The 26,467-nt window shown below is 41.2% G+C and overlaps 4 protein-coding genes across 5 annotated transcripts in view; 2 read left to right on the forward strand and 2 right to left on the reverse strand.

The window, feature by feature from the left end:
• LOC117785538 overlaps positions 1-16,401 on the forward strand; it is a 52,067-nt gene extending 35,666 nt beyond the window's left edge. The window contains exons 3-8 of the mRNA XM_034623614.1: positions 6,043-7,568; positions 8,060-8,935; positions 9,354-9,482; positions 9,547-12,776; positions 12,840-13,066; positions 13,530-16,401. Coding sequence (XP_034479505.1) covers positions 6,043-7,568; positions 8,060-8,935; positions 9,354-9,482; positions 9,547-12,776; positions 12,840-13,066; positions 13,530-15,571 — 8,030 coding nt within the window. The 3' untranslated portion in view covers positions 15,572-16,401. The remainder of the gene's footprint in view (positions 1-6,042; positions 7,569-8,059; positions 8,936-9,353; positions 9,483-9,546; positions 12,777-12,839; positions 13,067-13,529) is intronic.
• A 561-nt stretch (positions 16,402-16,962) lies between these two features.
• On the reverse strand, positions 16,963-18,535 carry LOC117783708 (phospholipid scramblase 3). Its single transcript, XM_034621237.1, has 6 exons — positions 18,369-18,535; positions 17,951-17,998; positions 17,756-17,884; positions 17,297-17,688; positions 17,088-17,231; positions 16,963-17,023 (listed from the first exon to the last, which is right to left on the reverse strand). Exons 1-6 carry the CDS (start codon positions 18,451-18,453, stop codon positions 16,994-16,996), a joined length of 828 nt encoding a protein of 275 aa, XP_034477128.1. The 5' UTR covers positions 18,454-18,535; the 3' UTR covers positions 16,963-16,993.
• Positions 18,536-19,097: 562 nt separating this feature from the next.
• Positions 19,098-21,815, forward strand: LOC117784680 (syntaxin-6). 2 transcript variants are annotated; one of them, XM_034622482.1, is made up of 4 exons: positions 19,098-19,242; positions 20,325-20,482; positions 20,596-21,264; positions 21,337-21,815. In XM_034622482.1, the coding sequence occupies exons 3-4, from the start codon at positions 20,694-20,696 to the stop codon at positions 21,411-21,413; spliced, it is 648 nt and encodes a 215-aa protein (XP_034478373.1). In that variant the 5' UTR covers positions 19,098-19,242; positions 20,325-20,482; positions 20,596-20,693; the 3' UTR covers positions 21,414-21,815. The 2 variants fall into 2 exon arrangements, with proteins under 2 accessions (XP_034478373.1, XP_034478372.1); XM_034622481.1 differs by lacking the exon at positions 19,098-19,242 and adding an exon at positions 19,505-20,217.
• Positions 21,816-23,701: 1,886 nt separating this feature from the next.
• Positions 23,702-26,298, reverse strand: LOC117783925 (SET domain-containing protein SmydA-8). Its single transcript, XM_034621496.1, has 6 exons — positions 25,980-26,298; positions 25,462-25,913; positions 24,965-25,393; positions 24,798-24,905; positions 24,133-24,317; positions 23,702-24,058 (listed from the first exon to the last, which is right to left on the reverse strand). Exons 1-6 carry the CDS (start codon positions 26,109-26,111, stop codon positions 23,817-23,819), a joined length of 1,548 nt encoding a protein of 515 aa, XP_034477387.1. The 5' UTR covers positions 26,112-26,298; the 3' UTR covers positions 23,702-23,816.
• Between the last annotated feature and the right edge of the window lie 169 nt (positions 26,299-26,467).

Here is a 26,467-nt window from a genome sequence, read left to right on the forward strand (position 1 = left end):
GAAATTTATATTTTTTAAATTATTATTAAGCAATTCAAAGAACAAGAAAATAATTATTTTCGATTCATTTCCATTCTAGTTTATAATGAAAGAAACACTTATACTTCTAATGTGCCGTTTGGTTTTGATTATCGCCACAAAAATCCGAGAATTGCATTCCATAATATATATTTAATTTTTAGATATAAATACTTGTACAAGGTCTATACTATAAATTCAAAGTGCAGTGCCAAAAAATCAGTCAGTTCTCTATATATGTATATTAAATATTTAGTATACACAATATTTGGGTAAATAATCGGATATATATGAATAATGTTTAAATTGGAACCTTGGCACTGGTCAAAGATTTTAAGGCGAATTTCGAATAGAATTTTTCAAATATATATTTTTTGACGTCAAACATTTTGGGAATTTCCGCGCCAGAAAAACTAATTTCGACAAATGTCTTGTGAATTTCTCATTCTAAATGTGCTTAAATATGCGCAAATCTCAAATAATTGCTTACTCATACGAGATTGTCATAGAATAGAGTAATTGTCTAGCTGCTAATTAAGTTTATTTTACTATATATACTCTACTACCATATTTATATAGAAGTGAAACGAATGTCGAGTGATATCTTCAGAAAATATGATCTATAAAAAGTATAAGAGCAACATGTTAAGATTATCAGCATATTATCTTTACTGTACGGGGTCCATTCCCAACTCCATGATAAGTGCGTATCTTATCTAATTAGTATGGTTAACTTAAAATGTACCTTGACCTCTTCCACTCTCGACAAAGAACATATCATTACTTTAATTCGGGTTAGTCCAACGATAAGCTCCCACCCAAAACAAAAAAAAAAGAAATATAAACCATATGAACATCAGTTTATTATCAGTTAACTGGAAAAAGCTACTGCACCATTGTAATCTAAACTTATTTCTCCCTCTCAAATAATGTATCAGGAAATTAACGCGAATTTCATGTGTATTATTTTGATTTCAAGATTTGTTTATTTTATGGCCCATTGCTTAGCCACTGGAAACCCCTTGCAAAGTAAACAAAATATAGAGTGGAAATACTAGCTCTGAGTTTTCAAATAATCAGCAACAGTTGCATTGTATGTGTAAGTGTGTATGTATCTACACAAATACATATGTAATTGCTTTGCCTTTTGTGGTCAACGCGAAAAGAAAGAAAGAAGAGCGACGATCGTTAGCGCTGCTTAATCGCATTAATTTGATTTCCGACAAACACTCAAGTGTTGCTGCTGAGTGCGGCAACAGTAACAGCAACAGCAACAGCAACAACGAGCTTACGAGTACGTCATAGACAACCGACTACGACTACAGCGAATACCAGGAGACAGAGAGACTCACAGACACACGGAGTGTGAGCAAAAAGCGCTTATCAAGCGCTCTAGAAAGCTCGTCCAAGAGGCTGTTGCATTTGTGTTGGTGTCATATTATCGCCCGCGTCGATGAAAACAAGTAGCGCTGTCCAAAACACAGGCCCCAATCCCCAATCGACAGCCCAAGCAGCGAGCTCACTAACTCACTCACACATACTCATGCACATATATACATACATACATACATACACTCGACACTCAACAAGCTAAACTCGTTTGCAGCCAGGCAACAACAAAACGAGCAAAATTATTAAAATTTTCAGCTTGATTCATGCTCACACACAGCCTGACTGACACAAACACACACACACAAACACACTCGCACGCAAACGCACACATGCCCACCGCTCTCACATAAAATATAAACAAATGCAAACAACAACAAAACCTACGACGACGACGACGATGATGGCGGGTTTCCTCGTTTCTTGTGAATTGACTCAATATAATACACAAAAGCAAAGCGCAGGCAACGTCAGCGCTGTTCGGCCACAGCGACGCCAGCGGCAGCGGCGGCGACAGTGTTGTCAAGTTGTTTGGATTAGTCATGTTGCTTGTATACATACACACATGCATACATATGGTATACAGTGGTCTCTGAGTAAGAGTAGTATTGAAAACAGGCTACATACCTCGCCACATGGCTGCTCGTGCTCCACTCGAGTGTGATGGGAGACGAGAGTGCGGCGAGGGGAGCGACTCTTTATTCGTGTGTAGACAGCTGCGGCAACTCTAGCGATTTGGCGCTCTCACACGATCGCGTCGCTCATACATACATACATATGTACATACACACACACACGCACGTACATATGGATCTGTATGTCTATATGGGAGCGTATGTTGGTGTGTGTAGCAATTATTATTTTATTATCACTTTTTTCCACTGCTACGTTTTGTGCTGTGTTTCTACGTTTTAAATGCTTTTGTTGTTATCGTTTCGCCGTTGCTGCTGCTGGTGCTCCCCAGACCTTCCTTAGTCAGCAAAAATTCGCATATGTATGTATTTACTGGTGGGGGGGCCTGCGCTTGTGTGCGTGCGCGTGTTTATGGCGTGGCATATACATATGTGTGTGTGTGTGTTTGTACGTACGTAATCAACAATAGCACGGCTACGGGCTGGCGACAGTCTCTTCGTTTTGTGTTCCCCCACTTCACGTCACCTGTTGTTGCTGTTGTTGTTATTATTATTATTGTTGTTGTTGGGGGCTACGTTTTTGCTTGATTTGATCATTTCTCAGCAGCAACGGCAGCGTCAGCCGACCCTGTGCTTACTTTTGATTGACAATTGCAACAGTGTGCGAGAGTGCGAGTATGCGAATACACTGCGGTATGCGACGTTGACGTTTTGATGTCGCTCCCTCTCTCTCTCTGCCTTTCCTTGGCGCGCTCAATTATTTGATTATTGTACAATTTTTTTTTTGCTCATTTCTGCTCGTGTCGCTGTCTTTGGGCTTTCGAGTATTTTGTATTGTGTGTGTGCTTTTGTTTTCGCGCTGCTCTTTCGCCAGTTAGTCGCGTCGCTTTGCGTCGCTTCTTCGTTTTCTTTTGCACACTCTCGCACACACTGATTTGTCTGGTTTTTGTTGTTGTTATTGCTGCTGCCGCTGTTGCTTTTGCCACTTGGGCACTGGTCTTTGAATGAATTTTTCAGCTTGCCTCCTCTAGTTGTCTTTAACTGTTTCATGCTCGCTGGTCGCTCGTTCGTTGTCGCGAGCGCCTTGTCGATGAACACAATTTATTTATTTTATTTTTTATTTTTTTTGTTGTATTCTCGTCATATTGTCGGATTTCATTCTCAATTGTTTGGCACAGTCCCCCGATATTGTTGCGGTCTATCAGTTATCGAACTGTAATTATCGATTTCATTTACTGATATTGATATTCACAGTGAGCAATTGAGTCACAGGTACGACGAGTTTTGCATATTGCACTTCATATTCAATGCAAATTACTTGTGCAAGTGACTGTGTAAATATGTGATTGTGTTTGTGAGTGTGCGTGTGTGCTCATCGTTGTATTTGTGTTTTTTTTTCGCTGTTTACTTTGTCGTTTCCTTGCCCATTTTTTATCAGACTATTTGGCTTCATTGGAATTTCGTATCATTTCCGCGAATTTTTAGCGCGCCTTAACCGTTCGAACGGAATATTTGAATGCTTGAGTGAATAACACGATTGCCGCTAATAAATTAACAATTGTTAAATGGCTGAAAGCCAAGCTTAAGTTGCTTGCGGCTGCAAGTGACGTACAAGCCTGACCTGACAGACAGTGGCGCCGTTTTTTTTTTTTTTTTGAATTGTGCGTTGTTCAAATCACTATCATGCATGACAATGAGAAGGCAATTGTAATTCTTGTATGTATACTTTGCAATTATTATATTTACTCGCTATGTGCGTACTACAACAGCTAACTTAAAGTACAAATTACAGTGTGCATCTAACTTAGCTGAGCTTAAACTTTGAAACTGAATTCCTAATAATAAAACACGACAACGTCTCGTTAAACAAAGTCAAAGTCGTGATAATAAATTCATTTAAATATTTGCTTTACATTTTTTTTTACTTTAGTTCTAAAAAAAAACTACACTTATCGCTCATATGGAAAGCAAAAATACATAATTATTAAACATTCAATTAGGTTGTTTTTATTGAGAAATTAATTTTTGATAACGGTACCATAAAGCATATAATTTAAATGCACAGTGACGACAAAAAGTAAAGCAACATTTACTTGCTCAATTGGTTGAATATATAATATTAAATATTAATCAAAACTTAATACCATTTAAATGCGTATAAAAAATTTATGAAAATTTGATCATTTGTTTCGATGAAATAAGCTTGAGTGTAGATATACTTTATGTCATAACTGTGGCATGATGAACAAGAAACAGAACCAGCTTGAAATGTGACAAAGTTTGTGTTGTTTGTGTGAGTGTGCATGTAGAATTAGTAAACAACCTGCACATGGTACGAGTATGACTGGGAGAGAAATTCCAGAGAATCGAGGGTTTGAGCGGGTCTCAGTTGTAGGAAATTCCATTTGGCGCCTGGTAAATTGACCCATTGACACGAATTGAACGTCTATTTATAACGAAATAATGCTTAGAGCACTTCCCCTTCCCCATCCCCTTTCCTGCTCATACTACACACTATAGTTGCTCTTATGTAATTGATGCTTAATCAGTGCCGTTGAGTGAGGAAACCAGCCTTAAACGACCAGCCTTCTAATCTCTGTCGTATGACACTTGAAAAACGCTTAATGACTGGCGACAACTGACGTCAAACAGGTGCATAGGCAGGTGATAAAATATATGAGAAGAGAAGAGGAGAAGAGAAGTGAAAGGGACTTGAGTTTACAATTGCCCACTTATCGGGTAAAGCTCTATTTAGTCTGATTGTGTGAGTAATACGAACTCAGGTAGACCCAACGAGTTCCACAAATAACTGATAACAACCAGCTCTGACATTATCAATGGAATTTTTGGGCAACTTTTTTTTTCTTATTATTTTTACTGGATTTCACATATATTTGTTGTATTTTTATTTTGCGATCGCACGTTATTTAAAGCTTTATAAATTACTGATAAAGACATAAGTAAACACAAGTCTATAGCAATATATAAATGTGTGTCTAACGACGCATGCTAAACAGATACACATATAAATATATATGTATATACACAGTCTGTGGCAAAAGTCAATTAACGCGCGACTCGAGCTTAATTTCTCAGCCTCTTAATGTATGTGCTCGACTCTCTTTCACTGGGATTTACTAATCAGTGTCACACACGCACACACACTTACAGTGTTGTATATATAGGGTATATAAAGCTGATAAGGCAACTCTACAATAATAATAATAATAATCAGCGCACTTTACTTTTTCTTTATGTTATTTATTTTTTTAAATTTTATTTTAGGATGAGTTTCGTTTAAATTTCGTTTTCAGTTTGAGTTTTTTTTGGTGCGAATGCGAAATAGAAAGTTGATAAACGAAACAAATGTTTGTTTATAGCTGAATTATTTAAATATTTGCTACAAGCATTTCACCTAATGCAGGAATTTCCCAGCCATTTAATATATCATATTTTATTTATTTATTTTTTTTGACCAATTAACATGTGCCTAGCAGCATTATCAGCTGTACGTTTCTGACTTCTGATAAGATTGAGAGCCCAATTACCTGCGATAGTTGGCTCTGATGAAATGTCCAAATAAAATCCAACAACAGCTGCCAGGCACTTTAATAATTCAGAGAGGGAAAGGTAGAGAGGAGGATCTTGATACTAGACAAAATTCCAATTTGAAATGCAAATAAATATTTAATGGTGGCAAAGTTGTGGACAGTTGGCCGTGGCAAGTGTTGCTGCCTCACAAGTGTATTATTTATTAGCCATGGAAAATGTGCAAAGAACTTTAATGTGGCAACAATTTAATGTAAATTTACCTAAAATGATTTATTCACTTAACTTAAAATTTTGTAAATTATATATTTTAAATTAAAATAAAAAAGGTTTTCAATGAAAAATTATTATTAAACATATTATTTATAATATAACCGTTAACCGTTATATGTCTATAATAATTTATTGTATTCAAATTTATATTAAATAATTTTATAAAATTTTTTTATTTTAGATGAGCCCGTGTCAAACACATCGCAGGCGAGTAAATTTGATGATACTATGGAAAATGCAACAACAAACACAGCGAAGCATTATAAAACAGCAGCAACAAACAGCAAACAATACAAGAACAACAACAAAGTGAGCAGCACGCGTCGTGCAACAGCAGCAGCGGCAGCCGCGTCAGCAGCAGCGGCAGCAACAACAACAGCAGCAAAAACTAAGAAAGAAACATATCGCAGCAGCAACGAAATTGCAGCAACAGCAACACCGAAATCAAACAAAGTCAACAACAAAACAACAGCAGCAACAATTACAACTACAGCAGCCGCAGCAGCAGCAGCAGCAGCAGCAACAACAGCGACAACAACAGTAACAACAGCAATCAGTACAAGCACTCAAGAGTTGTCAGCTCAAGTTGTCGAGAGCAACAGCAGCAACATCAACAATAATAACAACAACAATAACAACAACAACAACAACCACCACAGTGATAATAGTATTAGTGAGAATAATTATGAATTTAAGGCTAGAGATAAAGCGAACATAAGTGATAGCAAAATGACGCTACAGCATGTGGCAAGTAACGCATCGGGCCCAGTTGCCACAACAACCACAACGAATCATGTGGTGCCAGTCAATGCGACGGCAACAGTCAGCGATGAAGCAACCGCAGCTGCAACAATTGTCGATTGGGCAAATACAACAACAAATTTGCGATATTTGCACAAGAAATTCAAGCGGTTGGCAAGCACCACCGAAGCAGAGGCTGTTGATGTGGTGCGCACCACATCCTTGTCATCTAATAGCTCCATATCGCCACCACCACCAGCAGCAGCAACAACAACAATTGCAGCAGCGGCAGCAACAACAGTTGTGCCAGTGTCGATGTCATTGGCGGTGCCATTGCTCAATGGTCATGTGACGACGACAAATGAATTCAGTGCCAATTTTATAAATGAAGAGAGCAACAACAACAACAACAGCAGCAGCAGTAAAAATGTTGCTGGTGCGCCAAGAACGCGTACACCGCTCAGCAACAACAACAGCAACAGTAACTATGCCAGCAATGCAACATTATCGCCAGCAACATTCGCACAGCATCAGCAATCAACGCAGCCAACAACATCAACAACAGCAGCAGCAGCAGCAGCAGCAACAACAACTGTTACCGCAACAGCAACACTGCAAATACAGCCGCAACAAGCTGCTGCAACTGCAACAACATCAGCAACCACAACAACACCTGCCGAGAAACCGGGACGTTATATATGTCCCTATTGCAATATGCCATGTGCCAAGCCATCGGTGTTGCAGAAGCACATACGTGCGCATACAAACGAACGCCCGTATCCCTGTGACACCTGTGGCATTGCCTTCAAAACGAAGAGCAATCTCTATAAACACTGCCGTTCCCGTTCCCATGCGGCACGAATGCGGGGCATCGATGTGCCCGCCCATGAGGCGGATGGTCTGTCCGATCAGGATGGCGATGGTGAACTGAGCAACAGCAGTTCCGAGCTCCTAAGTGTGGAAATTGTAAGTTTCGATAGTTTATTAACAGTAACAGCGTCAACTAACACTTTGTTAACAGTAACAGCGTCACTTTAACATTTCGATCTAGTCCTTAAATAGTTGCACTTCTTTGAAATCGTTGAACCCTCTTCATTTTTATCGAAACTTAATTGTTTTTTTTTTAAGAATGTCTATTTGATAATTGTTTGACCGCTAAATTGAATTTTCATTTAAATTTTGTACATTTGTGAAATTTAAATTTATTGCTAAATTTTTTATACTTATTCTTCACAGTTGTCTAACACTTAAAACGATTCGCGACATCTTTGACCTCTAAATTGATTCCGCATAAAAATTTAAATTATTTGAGAAATTAAAATTGATTTAAAATACTTCCAGCTTTTATATTTCTAATTCTGTTAGTACAATTTTTCTGTTAACAGTAACATTTCGAGTGTAACATTTAGACTGTTATCTATTAATCTCTTCATCTCTTTTATCTACTTTAATTGTAGCTGAGTCGTGCGGAGTCGCCTTATGATGAGCCCATGCCATCGCCAACGCCATCTCCCTCAACATTGTCGGCGGCGAAGAGCGCGTACCTGCAACAGCCGCCGTTGCCGCAGCATATGCAACAGTTGCCGCTGGGTTCGCCGGCAGCAGGCACATTGCCGCCGCCAACGGCAGATACGTTGCACTCGGCAACGGCGCAACATCGGCAATCGATTGATTACAAGCCATATAAGCCCAAGTTTCATAATGCAGCGCTTTATGCGCCTGGCAGCAGCAGCAAGGAGCAGCAAGTTCAACTGCAGGTGCTGCAACAGCAACAGCAGGCATTACAGCAGCAGCAGCAACAACAGCAACAACAACAGCAGCAACATCAACAGCAGAAGCTGGCGTCGCAGCAACCAACATTGGCACATCCAACACTCTCGCCGAGCACCCAGTTGAAGCTCAACAATCACATCAACTCACATCAGATGCAACTGCAGCTACAACATCAGCATCAGCAGCACCAGCAGCAACAACAGCTACACGCACAGCAATCATTGCTGCTAGCGGCAGCTGCTAATCCAGCGGCATTGACGGGACTACCACCACCACCGACCATGCCCACAAGTGTCTACTACTTGGGGCAGCCGCAGTACTTTAACCCAGCTACCGCAGCGTTGCATCATCAGGCGTTAGCTTTTCAGCAAATGCAGTTCCAGCAACACTTCCAGCTTCAGCAGCAGCACCAACAACAGCAGCAGCAGCAGCAGCAGCAACACCAGCAACAGCAACACTCGCCGCTGCTGAAGGCGCCTACGCATCCACCGCAACCACAGCCACAACCACAACCACAGCTGCAACCACTACCACCACAGCCATTGCCACAACCTCAGCAGGTGAGTGAAACAATTTATTATACGCTGTGCCGAGGTTATATTAAGCAGGGAATGTTATGAGTGACAATATCTAAATATAAATTGTAAAATATTAATTCTGTGTGGTATTTTTTTTTTATCAAAATATTGCATTATAATTTTTATATTTTGATCTGAATAAAAAATGTTTGAAAATAATTGTATTTTAATATTTTTAAATAATAATTAAAATTATACATTATTTTATAATTTTTTAACTTGAATTAAAAATAACAGTTTAATTCGTTCTTGACCTAAAAATAAACGCGAAAGTTATTCAAGATTTTTTTAGTGTACTTTTGTAAGTAAGAGCCTGCGCACAGGGTATTTCGTAGTCGAGCACACGCGACTGCAGATTTCTTAATAATTGCTAACAACATGTCGTATACTTGATTTACAGCTGGTGCGTTCAAACAGTCAACAGGCGTCGATAACAGCAACAACCGCCGCCGTGTTGCCAGCCCCTGCCACGCCCACGCCTCCAGCCAACTTGAGCAGCTTTGCCAGCGCCAGCGGTGGCATGCAAGTGGTAAGTAAATCTCATCAGTTTTATAGACACCTTAACTAAGAAACATTCTCTTAATCCTGGACAGAATGTGGAGAAGGTGCAGGAGCACATCTCGAAATTGATCTCACAGAACGAGGCCATAGTGGAGAATAAGGAGATATTGTTGCAGAAAAAGTATCCCAAGCAGTTGAATCGTTCGCGCAGCTTTAACAATGCCAACAACAATAACAGCAACATCAACAGCACAAGCATCAACAATAACAGCAATGCGACGCCTCACATCAGCAACAACAACAGCAACAGCAACAATGCTCAGCAGATGGGCGAGACCAAAGTGAATTTGGCACAGGCCATAGTTCAAAAGCAGCAGCAACAACAGCTGCAACAACAACAGCAGCAGCAGCAACAATTGTTGCAGCAACAGCAATACCAAATGTACTTGCAACAGCAGCAGCAACAACAGCAGCAGCAGCAGCAACTGGAGCCTGTCAATGGTCTGCTTAAGCGTAGCTCTAATTATGTGAGCCTTAAAGGCGCTGCCACGCCCCTGGCAACGCCTAATGCTAAGCTGCAACAGTTGCCGCCGCCGCCATCGCCGTTGCCATTGCAAACGTTGCAATATCGTCAGGATCCAGCGACGCCAGTGCCCAAATTGGAGCAGCAGCAGCAACAAACGACATCGAATCATGTGCAACCTCTTAATTTATCCGCGAAACCAAAGCCAGTGTTGCCGCAAAAAGCGACAGCAGCAACAGCAACAAGTGTTGCTGCCACGTCAGTGCCAAAGAGCACAACAACAACAATGCAACAGCCAAACAATTCAATCATTAAGAATCTATTGCTGAATGCACGCGGCTTGGCTGTGCCCATTGGCGAGGGCGATGATGCCGTCTATTCGTGTCCCATCTGTGCCAATGAGTTTCGCAGTGCGGATGAGTTGAAGTTGCATAACAGCACCTACTGCCAGGATGCCAGCAGCAGTGCGCCAATGAGTCCAGCCTCATCGCCGAGCAGCAAATACTTTCGCTCCAATTCCATATCGTTCAGTTTGCCCGAACTGAAGACGCACATGGCCAATTCAAAGAATCCATTGTCCTTGGCCAAGTTGGCCTGGTCGCAGCTAAAGACGAAACCGAGCAGCCTAGTGTTGAGTCGTCTCAGTGCGTCACAATCGCCGGCGCGCACATCCACGGTCACCTCAACCAGCAACAGCAGCAACAACAACAGCAGCAGCAACAACAGTAGCAACAACAACAATTGCAGCACTATCAGCAGCAGCAATAACTTGCCTGTTGTCACGCCTGCAATTTTGCCGCCCAGCATTGATGCCGCTAACGTTGCACTGCGTTTTGTGGATGCACCTTTACCCTCACCGGGTCCGCTCTTGGGCAAAACGCCGCTTGTGGATTATGCGGCACCGCGCAAGACGCAGGACACCCAAGTGGTGATAACAAAAATGCACGAGGATCGTCTAGAGAACATTATCATTGAGACGCCGGCCAAGCGTGTGAAACTGGCCAACGACAGCGGAAGCAGCAACAGCGGAAGCGGAAGTGGAAGCGGAAGCCTCAGCTCGACAAGCTCCGCCTTTGCCTTGCCAGCGGCGGTGCAGTTGATCTTTGGCAGCAATCAGGAGCAACTGCAGTCGTCGGGCAGCAGTTATAGCGCCAAGGAGGAGCGACTGCGTCGCTTTACCTCCTCTGGCGGCAGCATGATACCCATCTCCGAGTGTCCTGAGCTCAACAAAAGTCCCAAAATGATACGCACTCCTTTGCTGTCCGGCGGCAGTTTTCAGGAGATGTCGCCACGTCCCAGCGACTCAAAGGAGCGTAAATTATCCACGCCTAATAATGGATTCCTGTTAAGCTCCTCCTCCTCCTCCACAACGCCACAACATTTTCAATTTCCGCCCATCAATTCCATAACTGCCTTCAATCCGTTGACATTGCCGCCCATGAGCAACAACAACAACAACAACAGTGTTGGTGAAGCCAGCAAGGCAATACCCTATGTGCCGGGCATACCGGGACCGGGTAGCTTGTCATTGTTGCCGCCACCACAGCAACTGCAGCTGCCGCCGGCAGCAACACGTGGACGCAGTCCCAATCGCAAGCAGCCAAGTCCCAATCTGTTGCTGGAAGCGCCGCTCAAGGCATTGTCACCATTTGGTGGAGTACAAAATGTGCCCAGCGAATTCAGTCGACAGCCGCCGACTCCAGCACAACGTAATGCACTTCAATGGAACAGCAGCAACAAGGCAGCAGCAGGAACAGGTGGATCTTCAGCAGGAACAGTTGGAGCAACAGCTGCAATTGGACTGGACTTGAATAAGAAGCAACCGTTTAATTTCCTGCGCATGGCAGACAACGTCAAGAGCTGCTCCACCTCGGAGCTCACTGTGCCCGAGGTGCGACACTTTAATTTCGATAATGTGCATAAAACGCAGGAGGCGCTGGCGCCGCTGCACGTGGACACGCCGGAGGAGTCGATCAACAATACAACGGCAACATCAGCAACAGCCACAACAATAATAACAACTGCAACCAGTGCCAAATCGAAATTCCTGCGTCCCACCAGTCTGCCCCTTAAGCCGGGCACTTTTACGCCCAAGCGTCATCATGGAATCACGCCCACGGCAAATACGTTGCCACTGATCTCACCGGAAACACCGCGTCCCTCGAAATCATGCGTGCAGTTGTATTTGAATGGTCATGCCTACACTTATCTGGGTCTCAAGTGCAGCACCAAGATGTTCTACTGTACAGTGAACTGTCCGCAGCCATCGTATGTCGCTGGCATGCACAAGCTGTCCATGTACAGTGTGTGGCAAGTGTGCGAGGAGAATCAACCGCATCCGTTGGGTTTCAAGCCCAAGCAAGTGATGGCTTTATATGATTCCAGGCAAAAGATGCTTGGTAGTGGTTCCTTTACGGCCATGGCCGGACAGGGCAAGATGTCCTACTCTGTGGTTAGTTCACAGCAAACTGTGAGCACCTGTTCCACCATCGCCAATGGACAGAACAAGTTCTATCAGCATCAGCTGAAGCAACCGCCAGCAATTGCAACATTGAGTGAGGCAAATGTGGCAGCCAAGGCAGCGAATGATGAGGCAGCAGCCAAGAAATTGGAGTCGGGGCAACTACTAGTCGGTGGCTATGAGTCGCATGAGGATTACACCTACATACGGGGACGTGGACGCGGCCGTTATGTGTGCTCCGAGTGTGGCATACGTTGCAAGAAGCCATCTATGCTCAAGAAGCACATACGCACGCACACGGATGTGCGTCCCTTCACCTGCAGTCACTGCAACTTTAGGTACGTCACCTGTCGCCTGCCCATTTCAATTGCATTCCAAACTAAATCTCTGTCCATTTACAGCTTCAAAACGAAGGGCAATCTCACCAAGCACATGCAATCAAAGACGCACTTCAAGAAGTGCATAGAGCTGGGCATCAATCCTGGCCCCATGCCGGCAGATGGTGAATTCCTCGATGTCGATGTGGAATTCGATCAGCAATCTTCAACTTCGGCCGGCGGACGCACTTCCTCCATGGCAGGCGAATCCGACTCCGATGACTACAGCGACAATGACTCCGAGAGCAGCGGTAAGTTGAAGTCTTTCCTAAAGATAAGATTTGTAATTACAAAACCAAAGACCAAGAAACCAAAAAAAAAATCTTTTTAAATTAAAATAAAAAAACTTAAATAATGGAAACTTGGATCAAATTGGGTTTAAAGTTTAGGGAACCAAAATAAATAGAAAAAAGAAAGCAAAAACTCATAAAAAATAAAAACAAACCTAATTGCAGTATTTATAGAATCTTATGCAAATAATATTTTGAAAAATTAACAGAAATTCATATTTCGATTATAATTTTAATTTATTTATATATACTTTTGCCTATCAACATTTTTTGTTATAAAATTTTTCAAATTTCTGCCTACCTAATATTATACCTAATTTAACTGTTCCTAATTTTGTTTTTTTGTATTCTTGGTATTATTTGACAAACTTCTTATAGAGAATCATGATGTTGATGTTTAAATTAAACTAAATTTCCTTTGCAGACACGGATGAGTCCAAGTCACGCCTAAAGGAGCACGAAGCAGCACGTGGCCTGCTCTCGTTGTCCATGACACCGCCCATACCGCAGAGTGTTTCTCCCTTTCCCTCCCAGCTGCAGGATACTCCACTGCCGGCTGCCAGTCCGGCGAATAGCATTGGCTCCTCCGCTGGCAGCAGCAGTGCAGCGGGCAGCTCGCAACCCAAGCGTCTGGTTTGTTCATTTACATCACCAAAGCCGCCGTTTGATTACCAGAAGCAAGAACAGTATTACTCCAATCCGGAGGAATCCAAGCCGAAGCGTGGCGTGCCCAACGATGAGAGCAGTGCTCCCATGGATCTGACCAAGCCACGGTCCTCAGCTGGCCAATTGCCAGCCTCATCAGCTGGAAGCTCGCCGATTGAACAGCTGCTGCCCAAATCCCAGGCCCAACAGATGCGCGATGTCATCTTTGGCACCGGGAATAATGAATCTGGCTTCATGAAGACACTCATCTCGGTGTCCGACAAGGTGCGCATCTCAGCGGAAATGGAGGAGCAGGCAAAGCGCGAAACTGAAGGAGATGATGTCCTCCTGCAGACCTACATCAAGGAGCAGGCATTGCAATATGCCAAAATGAAGCAGAGTCAGTTCAGTCGCAGTTACCTGGTCACAAGCACCAGCAGCAGCTCTTCAGCCACTCCAATTGTGAGCAGCAGTCTCCATGTGTTGAACAAACAGCCAATGATTATCACAGAGCTGCCGAGCATTGAGGTGCATGAGGTGAAGACACCGGAGCCGGTTGCCATTGTCGAAGCCACGCCAACAGCAGTCGAGGAGATGGACGAAGTCGAAGCAGGAGCAGGTGCGGGTGCAGGTGCAACTGTGGAGCAGGAGCAGACAACGCCCGTTGCTGTCAGCGTAGCTGTCTCCGTTCCTGTTGCCGTCTCCATATCGAGCACAAAGCAGCTGCCTCACAATGCCAATTTACCGGCTGCAGTGCAGCAACCAGATGCCACCGATTTCAGTGGTGTGCTCAGCAACAGCAACAGCAACAACAATGCTGCAACAACAACAACAACTCCTGCCGCACGCACTGTTATCGTTGGCGAGGAAGTCTTCAAGACAACTCCAACGAGTGCCGCCTCCGAGGTGACTGCTCCAGTTTCCGTTGCCTCCACAAGTTATCCTGGTCGCGTTGTGCCACCACCGCCACCGCCAATTGCCGGCGATGCGCGTCCCACGTGCAGCATCTGCAACAAGACGTTCCAGCGGCAACATCAGCTAACGCTGCACATGAACATCCACTACATGGAGCGCAAGTTCAAGTGCGAACCTTGCAGCATCTCGTTTCGCACGCAGGGACATCTCCAGAAGCACGAACGCTCCGAGGCGCACAAGAACAAGGTGATGATGACGTCGACATTTGGTGTGCCAACCACATCGAATCCACGTCCATTTGAGTGCACCGACTGCAAGATTGCCTTTCGCATCCACGGCCATCTGGCGAAGCATTTGCGCTCTAAGACGCATGTGCAGAAGCTCGAGTGTCTGCAGAAGCTACCATTTGGCACCTATGCAGAGATTGAGCGCGCCGGGATCAGTCTGACTGAGATCGATACCAGTGACTGTGAGAATTCGCTGATATCACTCAAGTTGCTGGCCCAGAAGCTGCTCGAGAAGGATCCCAATAAGCTAAGTGGTTATACCACGCCATCGGGCATGATGCAACTGGGATCGGATACACCGGCAGCTGGGCAGGACAGCGCCTCCGAGGATGGCTTCAGTGCGGCGAATAGTGCAGCTGCCTCGGCAATTGCATCGCTGGATAACGACAGTGCGGGCAACACGCCACAACGTGCCAGCTCCATGTCCGAGGATGAAACACTGGCCAACGGACTCAGTCAGAGTCACAGCCTGAAGCGTCGTCTGCCCGGCAGCAGCTTCAGCAGCAACGGCGACGAGAGCGACAATCCGCTGGAGGGCAGCGAGAAGCGGGCGAGAAGCAACACCAATGAGCAACTTACTCACCCATTGGCGGCATCCACAGCAACAGCGAGCAACTGACACTACATGTACATGCTGCAGCCCACCTGAGTGTGGTCCTATCCCTATCACAACTATGCCTGGCCACCAATCCAACAGGATGTACAGCAACAACAATACAGAGCTGGAAGCGGCAATGACCAAAACAACAACGAGCGCATATCAAATGTCTAAGCATATCGCATTTGGGCACACAACACACTACACACACACACACACACACACATAGAGAGAGAGAGAGACAAGCTTGAAGAATTTAAATGAATTCAATTGTTTGCCTTGCCACAATTAGAAGCAAGTTTAAGCCTCACTTGAAGCTAGTTTCATTGATGTATGTGCGTGTGTGTGGACAAGTCAAGCATATGTACGATCTACATATATATATTATATATACTATTTATATATATAAAGCAACTACAATTTGCAACCTAAGTATTTAGTTTAGTTAGTTATTGTCAACTCACAACTATAAAAGTTAGTTGTTCAACTCTTAAATATATACACATCTGTACAGCAGGTACCATGTACGCTAGCCCTAATTATAAGTAATCTATATATATATATATATACAAGCACACAAAAAATATATATAAACATATTTAATTTCTTTTTCGAAATACTAACAATTATAAAAACAAAAAAAAAAACAAAACTCCTGAAGCGCTGTGAGTCGTAACAAAATATAATACTGTTTTTGTGTGTATAATTAGTGTATAATTAATTAAGGCCTAGCCCACCATTTTTCCCAGCTCAGCCACGCCTCCTTTCCTTGGCCAGCCCTAATATTTTCCAAGCTAATCACGTAGTTCTTCCCTAATTTGAAGTTTGTTATAGCCAAAAAAAAAAAAAAATAAATAATAATAATTGGAGTTATGAAAACCTTTTTATCATTATGTTTATGTTAAAACTTTTTAATTTTTAATTAAATTAGCTAAACAAAAAAACAACGAGACCACGAGACTCTTTTTCAATTGTTTGTTTTAATTAATTAATTATTTAATTAGCGAAAGCAAATTGAAAATCAAATAAAACTTAAAAAAAATTATATTATAAACTAATTATATATACATATATATAAATAAAAACATTATGTTGTCATATATACATTAAGTTTTATAGGCTAGCTAAGCAAGAACCACACACACACACATAAAGTTTATAGAAATTAATGAAAATTATTGTACAAAATGGCTACAAGAGTATAGCAAAAGTATATATATTTATATATTACATATATGCTTAATAGATATATATATATTGAATGTATATGTATGTTAAACAAACACAAAAAACAACAACAAATGAAGTGATTTATTACATTATTGTAAAATATATCAAAAACTGAACATGAAAACTTTACAAACAACCACAAAAAGAAATGACACAAAAAATAAAAAAATCTATGTGAAATATTACATTTAAATTGTTTGATTTGGTTTATTTTTAAAAGCGTTTTTGAAAGTACATGTATTCCTGCAAAAATTGGGAAAAATATATATAGGTAATTAATTATTTAAGATATTTAAGGGCGACTTACCAGCAAGAAGGCTGAGCCTAGAATCAAAGCACGCTCCTTTGCCGTTAGCTTGACATCGCTATAGTAAATATTGGTGGTATACTGCGATTTGCTGGCCAACCATTTGTGATCTATTGAGGCGCGCAGATCACCTCCCGAGTGGATCTGTTGCAGAAAGGCAATATATGAGATTTATTTAGCCACGCTAATCCTAATTTATTCTGACTGACCTTAAAGTAACACTCCTTGGGTAAGCAGTAGCAGCAGAAACCGGAATTTGATGGTCCCTCCACACAGAAAATGGGCTGATTGGTCATACCATCTTCGATATAGAACTCGGGCTGGGTAAACGTTGGTGACTGCACCACACGGCCCAGCACATTGCCGGGCGGTATCCAAATCTCCAGATTCTTGGGCTGACAACAAATAGCGCCAAGTGCCAGCTTCTTGCGGAATACTAATGCCTCCTGATGTGTCTTGTCCAGCAGATGCATCTGAAATGGTCGACCGGCGCCCCAAATCATGCGATTGTTCTCTGTGGAGCTCTCGGAGGCGGCAAAGATGGCATCGCCAAGTGGTGAACGCACCACATAGCGATTCTCCGAAGAGACAGCTGTGAGAGCTACAATTACACAAAGTACAATTGGATTAATTGCCAATTTGTCAGATAAAAAACAACTTCAACTCACAATCGTTCAACTCGAATGTTTGCTCAATGTGCACCGAGGGCAAATCCGCAAGACAATCGTAACCAGCCAAGGGAATGAATGTTCGACTGCCAGCCACTGTAGATATGGGCAATGGAATTCTTGGTGCCTCTAATGTAAGTATATACAAATTGCTTTCATTACTAATAACTTAATTACATATTGTTTCTCAATTACCTGACGTTGGACGCGGCTGTGAAGTTATGCTGATTTGAGAGTCATAAACTGCAAAACAAACAAAAAATGGTAACAAGATAGATTACTAATCTTTCACCTTTCAATGGAAAGAACGCTCTTATATATCGATCACTTGGTCAAGTCGACTCTAAACAAAGGCACTTGATAATGGCGTCGGTGAAAATGGCCATAAAACCGCAACAGAACAACGACTGATAAGATACGGATAGGGACAATTTGTACCTAGTTTGAGTTTGTTTGTGTGACACATACAACACACTGCCAATTAATCCAAATGTAGCATTTACAAAGCACCTACACCAATATCATTTTTATCAGCTACTAAAAACTTTAGCCATTTAAACATGATTCACGCGAGTATTATTCAAAATACGTTAAAAATGTGAAATTAAATTACCTCTGGGCTCTGTAGAACTCGATGTTTGCGCCACTCGAATTTCGCTATCGTATTGCAAAGTACGCACTGCATCATTTTGCAGCATTTTAATAATAATTAATTTTATTTAGAAGCGCAGTTTAAAAAACCTGCAATATGAAAAGACCGTTGTTCTCAACGGTCAAAACTGACTGCTTGACTTGCCAGCACTGGTGTGGAAGATTGCCACCCGGTGCAAAGGCTGCCACCCTGCAAAGCTTACCGATCTGGCAGCTTGTACCATTTTAATCAAATTGTAAATTCGAATGCACCAAACAAAATTCAGCTATTTTTGAAATTTTCTTAATATTGAAGATAAAACATTTTAAATTCTTGATCTAATTAATCTAATTTCGAATTTTTAATTTTCATCAAATTAAATTAAATTATTTCAAAGCTATTGCATTTTGTAATGTTACAATGCTAACCTTTATTTGATCTCATATTCTTAAAATTATTAATTTTATGCAAAGTTATTGCATATCGAAATTTGCATTACCCAAAAGATTTTTGACTATCGCACCAAAATGGCATGGCCAGACGTTTAAACTATCGGTAACTGCAATTTGATCTAAAAACGGGAACTGGCATTTTTCAGGGCCAGGGCTATTTTATGGGACTCAAGTGCTGCCACTAAATCTAAAAATGAGCTTAAAACTAAGAGCCAAGGCTGCCACAACGTTAGAAAATACTTGGTGTGTGTGTTGTGTTAATAAAAAAAGACCAACAACAACACTAACAGAGCACAGCTGAAACTAAAAAGGTGTTAAAATTTGAGCAATAAGGAAAATTATTCTGTGTAAGCCAGACTGTTTGTGTATAGAAACTTACTTAATGAAGTGGAAACATGTAATGGGTGAGTTTCTATAGGGTTTATTAATTAAATGCCGTGACTAAAACAGCAGTTTTGAAATGAGCACCTTGCAAAACAAAAACAACAAGCAGGTGGCTGGCCTCAGAGAGTAAATTTCACACATAGGGAGCGAGGGAGAGAGGAAGATCCATTTAGTAAATAGCTTTGTTAAAATTAAAAAATTTATTTTGATGTTTTTTTTTAAATGGCAAATGATAAAAGCTTTCAAGAAGAAAAATTGCTGTTATGGTTTCCAATCTCAAAGTTAATAACAATGAATTTGCTTGCGGTTTGTTGTTGCTGTGGGTTTGCTATCGCGATTGTGTTAGGAGGGTGAGCGAGGGGTGTTTTAAGCATTGCGCAGACGCTGGAGCGGCATAAACAAATGCCATCACCTTTAGACTCCACTTATTACGCTCCTGAAACAGCACGTAGAGCGTAAAATAACGTCAGTTTACTTTTGGCTATCGCAATAGCCTGGCTGCAAACGCGGTCGGTCTATAAATGAGAATCCCTTAAATAAAAAACTAAGATAAGAAGGCAAAATCAATAAACGTGCTTAGAAAATAGAAAACTTCCAATAAAACGTAGATGTAGATTAGATCAAGTTAATATTGAATTTCATGCTAACAAAACTTAAATACTTTCCGTATCGAAATTAACAAACCAAGAGAATCGCATATATATTTTCTAACTTGCATTATTTACGCACCCCCAAAAATTGTTGGGGGGTTGTTGTTGCTCATACGCTCAACGTGAGTACGTGATTGAAACAACAGAGACGAACGAAAAATAAAAGGAAATCGAAAGAGCACAAAAAAAAAAGAAAAATCCATGAATATAAAAGTCAAGTGCGCTCATCGTCACCGTTACCGTTACCGTTACGAAAACCAGTAAAAATTTCATTTCAACGCAAGTAGAATACGTGACAGAGCGTGGGGTCATGTCTCTGGAGGATCCATTTTTTGTTGTCAAGGAGTATGCATTTTATTTTGCACTTGCACAGCGAAAACACATTCTGATGCAACCCTGTCCATCCCCCGCCTCCATCCCCCACCCAACCCTTTCATATTGTATCTTTGCAGTGAAGTCTTCAAAGCTCTGAATAAAACACGCGGACTCTATCTGCGTTGGCGTGAATTGGGTGAAAACGGCGGAGCCGAGGTTGAATGGACCACAACGGAGCTGCGTAATTCGCTGCGCAGCATTGAATGGGACCTGGAGGATCTCGAGGACACTATCAATATCCTTTTTCATAAAAACAAATGAGCCAACTTCATTTTGTGCGAAAAATCAATTGAACACAATTATTTACCACCGATTTTCCTTAACTCGCTTATTTTTCGTATTTAGCACGCATTGTCGAGAAGAATCCAACGAAATTTCGTATAGATAATCGTGAACTATCCAGCCGGCGACACTTTATAGACAACACACGGGATGAGGTCAAACAGATGAAGGATAAAATGAGCCTGAACCGGAACAGGGACAGAGACATAACCGCACATCAGCCATTACTCGAAAACGAACGGAGTCACAACCTCAATCACAATCATAATCCAACCAACGAATATCATTCGCACAACGATCGGACGTATCTGGTAGACTGTCCCAATTCACAAACACAATCGGTGGCCAATACTATTGCTGGCACCATGTCCGCAGCAGCAGCAGCCGCGGCGGCAACGCGACACAGTGGAACCAAATACTCCAAGTTGGAGAATGCCCTGGATATTGATAGTCCCAGTCATTATGGAGGACATGGCAATGGCTTGGACAGTCCGGGACATCGATATGTGGGTGAAACGGTGTCCGTACAACAGCGCATGATTCAGGGACAGGATGAGCAGTTGGATATGATAAGTGATTCCATTGGCACCCTTAAGACTGTTTCGCGCCAAATAGGCGTCGAGTTGGATGAGCAGGCGGTCATGTTGGATGATTTTGGGAATGAGTTTGACACAACCGAGTCCAAACTAGATACAACAATGAAAAAAGTTGCCAAAGTTTTACACATGAATAATGGTAAGTTGCAGATAACTTCGTGTTTACCCATGTAAAACCCATCAATCTTATCTATATGTTTTCCATTTGCAGATAAGCGTCAATGGGCCGCAATTCTCATACTTTCTGTGCTGTTATTATTTGTGATAATTTTGTTTATTATTTTGTAATTTATTTTGTTCGCTTTGCTGTATTTCCGTATCAAAATGATTATTGTAGTGTAAATTCATTAGATTTATTTTTTAAATAAGTATAATTGCAAATTTAAAAAAAAACTTCGATATTTTATATATAGTTAATTTAAAAGACAACAAGATTCCTTAGCTGTATATACACACACGTTTAAACATTTACTATATAAAATTCATACTTATAAACAAATCGAGTAAACGTATTTCCAAAGACAGAATCATGAGTAAGTTCCCGTATAGACTAACGAAACACTTGCTAAAAAAAATGGTACAATTTATATGTATGAGGAAGAATATTATCTGTATATCAAGAGAGTTATTAAAAAAAAAAACATGTATGCAGTTGAGTAAATAAAATATATAAATCATTAAAAACAAAAACCTCAGTTGTTTCATCCACTACCTCAATACTTATCACTCTCTTTCTTAGCTTAGTTGTGTTTCTTGGATCAGTACTTTTGCATGGCAAAGCGTTGCAAAAAGTTGTAAGTGAGAAACTATTAACCAAAGTGTGCAGATTAATGAGAAACTAATCCTTTTTGTCCGAATCCACACGTTTTCGAAAAAATCTAATTTTTCTAGTACCATATGTGTTCAGTCGTGCTGAGCTGGTTGACATTTGGAGCAACAAAAACATTTAGATAACGAAACCATAAAGTCGATAAATGAAATAGTGAAAGGTTTTGTCAATTATTTAAATAAACACTTGCCTAAATGTAATTCAACTGTAGAAAGATTTAAGGGAAAGCACGCAAAATGGCTTGGGAAAAGCATTGGCAAATAAAGTGGGTCGCCCAAAATGTGATTACGAAAGCGCTGGTCCTCGTCTGAAAAGAAAATTAGCCGCGGAACTTTCAGAGGAGAATAACAACTTATCTCCCTTACTCATACATGCTGCCACAGTTTCAGCTAAAAAATCTAACGAAAAAGAAGAGCATTTTCCAATGCAGCTTTACTGTCATCAATTCTTGATTTTGATTATGATGTTTTACAAAGTTTTCATACAATTCTAATGACAATTAACTGCGAGTACGAAATAAACTCGGAAAAGTTTAAAGACTTCTGTGCTAAAGTTTTTGTGGCTTATCAGAAAAAATATGCTTGGTATCCGATGTCGACCACTGTTCACAAAGTCTTAGTACATGGGTACCAAATAATAGACACTTGTTTAGTTCCAGTAGGATGCCTTGGGGAGCATGCATCAGAATCCCGAAATAAATTATATAAGAGCGATAGAAGAGGCCACGCTAGAAAATGCAGTCGATTAGACAATATTACAGACGTTTTCAATAGATCCATGGATAGTAGTGATCCGTTGCTGTCCAGTACCTATTTAAAGGAACGACGAAATACAATCAAAAAGAAAACCATACCAGCAGAAGTTATATCTCTACTACAAGCACCACATTTAGAAATTCAATGTGAAAATGATGATCCAGATTCCACACAGAATTCGTCCGACGAAGATTAGAAGAACTGGATGGACTTGAGGTTATTGCTTCAGAAGATGAATACTATCAACTAGAAGAAAATTGAGTAACTTCTATAGTAAGTAACATAACCAAACTTATTTAAATTTTTGTAAAATGTATCTTTACTTTCAGAATGAAGCACTAATAATGGATGAATACTAAAATGTGAATTTGTATAATTGTTACTGTTTTTTTTCGTTAAATATAATAGAAAATAAAAAATAAAAATGTTTAATGGAGCCTTGTTGCATGTCGGCCAGATCGGTTATATGGCAGCTTGGTAGGTCATCTTGGGAGTTAGGGCAAATCGGCCAGATTGGTTATATGGCAGCTATATGAAATAGTGCCCCAAATCATATGAAACTTGGTAGGTCATCTTGGGAGCAGACAAAATGTATACAAACCACATTTCAAAGCAATAGCTTGATAAACAAAAAAGTTAGGGCAAATCGGCCAGATCGGTTATATGGCAGCTATATGAAATAGTGCCCCAAATCATATGAAACTTGGTAGGTCATCTTGGGAGCAGACAAAATGTATACAAACCACATTTCAAAGCAATAGCTTGATAAACAAAAAAGTTAGGGCAAATCGGCCAGATCGGTTATATGGCAGCTATATGAAATAGTGCCCCAAATCATTTGAAACTTGGTAGGTCATTTTTGGAGCTTAAAAAATATATTCAAACCAAATTTCAATTCAATAGGTTTAAAATTAGAGTTTATGCCAAAAAAAAAAACGGAAAAAAAACCATAGTGCAGTGGCCTAGTTAACAGAATACGTAGGGAAATTTGTAGTGCAGGCGTTAATAACATTTCATAAATATGTTATGCTTTATTGCTGTTTTTTCTGTAAGCTTTCCAGCACAAAATAATTTGATAAATAATAAAGAGATGACGAATGGGTTCAATTAGGATATTCTAATGACCATGCGCAGGGCATCGCGATTGATTTTCGCCTGTTTTAAAATGTGTCCCTCGACAAATATGTCCGATTCGTATTGCAGATAGCTGACGCACTTTTCCACATAGAGCAAAGATTCCTCCAGCATTTCTTTGGGCGACAGACTGGTCTCGAGGGCTATACGTCGTGTGTGCTCGGCAATTGCCGAATGTAACTCAAAACAAAGTGTTCCAAGCATACGCACTTCACCTGTATATGGAAATAAATAAATATATCTTTTGTAAACACTGCGTATACGTAATTTATGATTTTTTTCCACTTACAAGGCGCTATAATCTCATAGAGATTAACTAAATCCCTGGCGAATTGCAGTTTAACTTGAAGTTGCTCGTCTGACAAAACCATTAGCTCCTTTTGATCCTTGGCGATAAGCTGCACCAACAGAATTTTCACTTCGCTCATGTGATAATGCATCGGGGGCAACCATTTCTCATAGTGCTTCAGATATCTGCAAGTGCAAGAGAATCTTATGTTGAAGCAAAGTATCAAACCGTATCGAATAAAGATTTCATTGAGGGTTTCGGTTATGTTTGTATGTTGGTTTTTGGTTAATGGCTACCAAAAATATATGTATATCGGTTTCGCAACCTTTACCGGTTTCTTGAATGTCAGATACATTTGAAGTATCGGTATGAAAATTCAATAAGAAAAACTACTTGGAGCTACCTTTTTATATAAACAAAATTGTTTGATTTCAAAAAAGATCTAATCAATATTTAAATAAAAAATTAAAACTACTTTGAAAAACGATTTGAATTTAGTGCCTAATTGAACCGAAAGTAGCCGGAACACATGAATCTAATCGATTATTTCGGTTTTGGTTAGAGTTTCAGCTACAGTTATCAATTTCAACTGGTTAGCACGGATTTCGAATACGGTTTTAATCGCTGGTTAATGAATTTCCATTCTGAATCAAACAGTAACTCACTTGAAACCATTTTCTGCCGTTTTTTCCATACTCTGAATGTCCTGTCCCGCTCGCTCCAGAATGCCGTCCACATATTTTTTCTGCACTTGTTTCTGACACTCGGAACAGCTGAAAACAATGATGTTTTAGATTCGAGAAGATTTACTTGGATCAGTTGAAACACAAACCGCCAGCTGCCGTTCCAGTCATCCGCCTTGCTTGGCAGCAGAAGACCCGAGCACTTGCGATCCTCACACTTGATGGCACTGTAGTTTGTGCCCAGTTCGGTGACATCCTGGCAACGTTCGCAGATGCACTTGAATAGCTTTGTCTGCATCAAGTGTCGCTGTCGATCCGCTGTGCCCCAGACTGCATCCGAGTAGCAAATGCTCAAATGTGAATTCTTTTTGATTTCTTTCGGGGCCCAAAGCATACAGTGTCCGTGTTTGTTGAAACTCTTGGCCAGGTTCGGCAGACAGGAGTTTTCCGTGAACGAGGCTGTGTAGAAGACAGCAACATGTGGGGGATCCGAAGTGGGCACCTCATGTCCATTTATCTGAAGAGCGCCAACAGCGCGCATAATTTCCTCTTCGCTAAATTTCTGCGTTCGAAAGAATCTTTGCAATGGAAACATCTTTGTAGAATTATAGAGTCTAAGAAATGCGTTGTATGAATAGAGTTTTACTTGGGTATGAATTGTCCAATGCTGGCCAAGTCCGCCTTCCATTGATTAGAGCCACGTCGCGTGTGTTCCAGAGACTCGAGCTGCTTGAACTTTTCCGCATTTGCAGGATTGGTTTCATTGATGAGCAAACATCTCACAGTGCTAACGCAGGTGTACAACGGATGTGGGCCATTAAACTCCTGGACATTCACTTTCTGGCCACGATCTTGGGTCAGCTGACATTCCGCCTTGTGCTCCTCCAGCGCCTGACACTCCGGACCACACAGTGGCCATCCACACTTGTCACAATTGATGTGATCGCTGGCCTCGATGCTGTTCAAGCATCCCATACAAACCGGTGCCGAGATTTGAGACGGTCCACGCATCAGAGGCGCCTCCTTCAGCACAATTTCGTAGGGCTTAATGTTACGTGTGGCGACCAAATGCCGACCGAGAATATCATTCTGCGCAATCTGTTAGGTTGAGGTTAAATTTAACAACCGGCTACCAATTAAGTAATATGATTTATAAATGGGAACCTTAAATGGGAAACAATGTCCCTTGTGCGTCTTCCAGTCCTGTTTCTGATGCTCAACGGAGCAATAGGACACCTGGTTGCAGTTGGAGCAATTGCTTTTTGTTGGAGCTTCACACACCGCACACGGACTCATGTCGAAAGTGTTTTCCCTTTTGACCTTTTCACAATATTACGAATACCCCAAATGGGTGTCACTTGAATTAACGATTTTCTATTAAATACACACAAAGTGCTTGTGAATCCACACACGTTTCCTTTTCACTGAACTGACGACTGAAACAACGTCAAGATGTAGGGCAAGAGTTGGTAGAGAACATATAGAGAACGGAACGGACGGAACGTACATATGTAGATACTACAAGCTCTATAAATAGACCACACATTTAATGTAGACCAATGCTGTGCTTGTCTATTTTCTCTTGGCATCTCATTTCTCCGGCCCACAAATATTTACAGCTAATGAAAGCAATTACAAACATTTCTTATAAA

Source organism: Drosophila innubila (genome assembly GCF_004354385.1).
Source record: "Drosophila innubila isolate TH190305 chromosome 2R unlocalized genomic scaffold, UK_Dinn_1.0 1_C_2R, whole genome shotgun sequence".
Classification (NCBI taxonomy): domain Eukaryota; kingdom Metazoa; phylum Arthropoda; class Insecta; order Diptera; family Drosophilidae; genus Drosophila; species Drosophila innubila.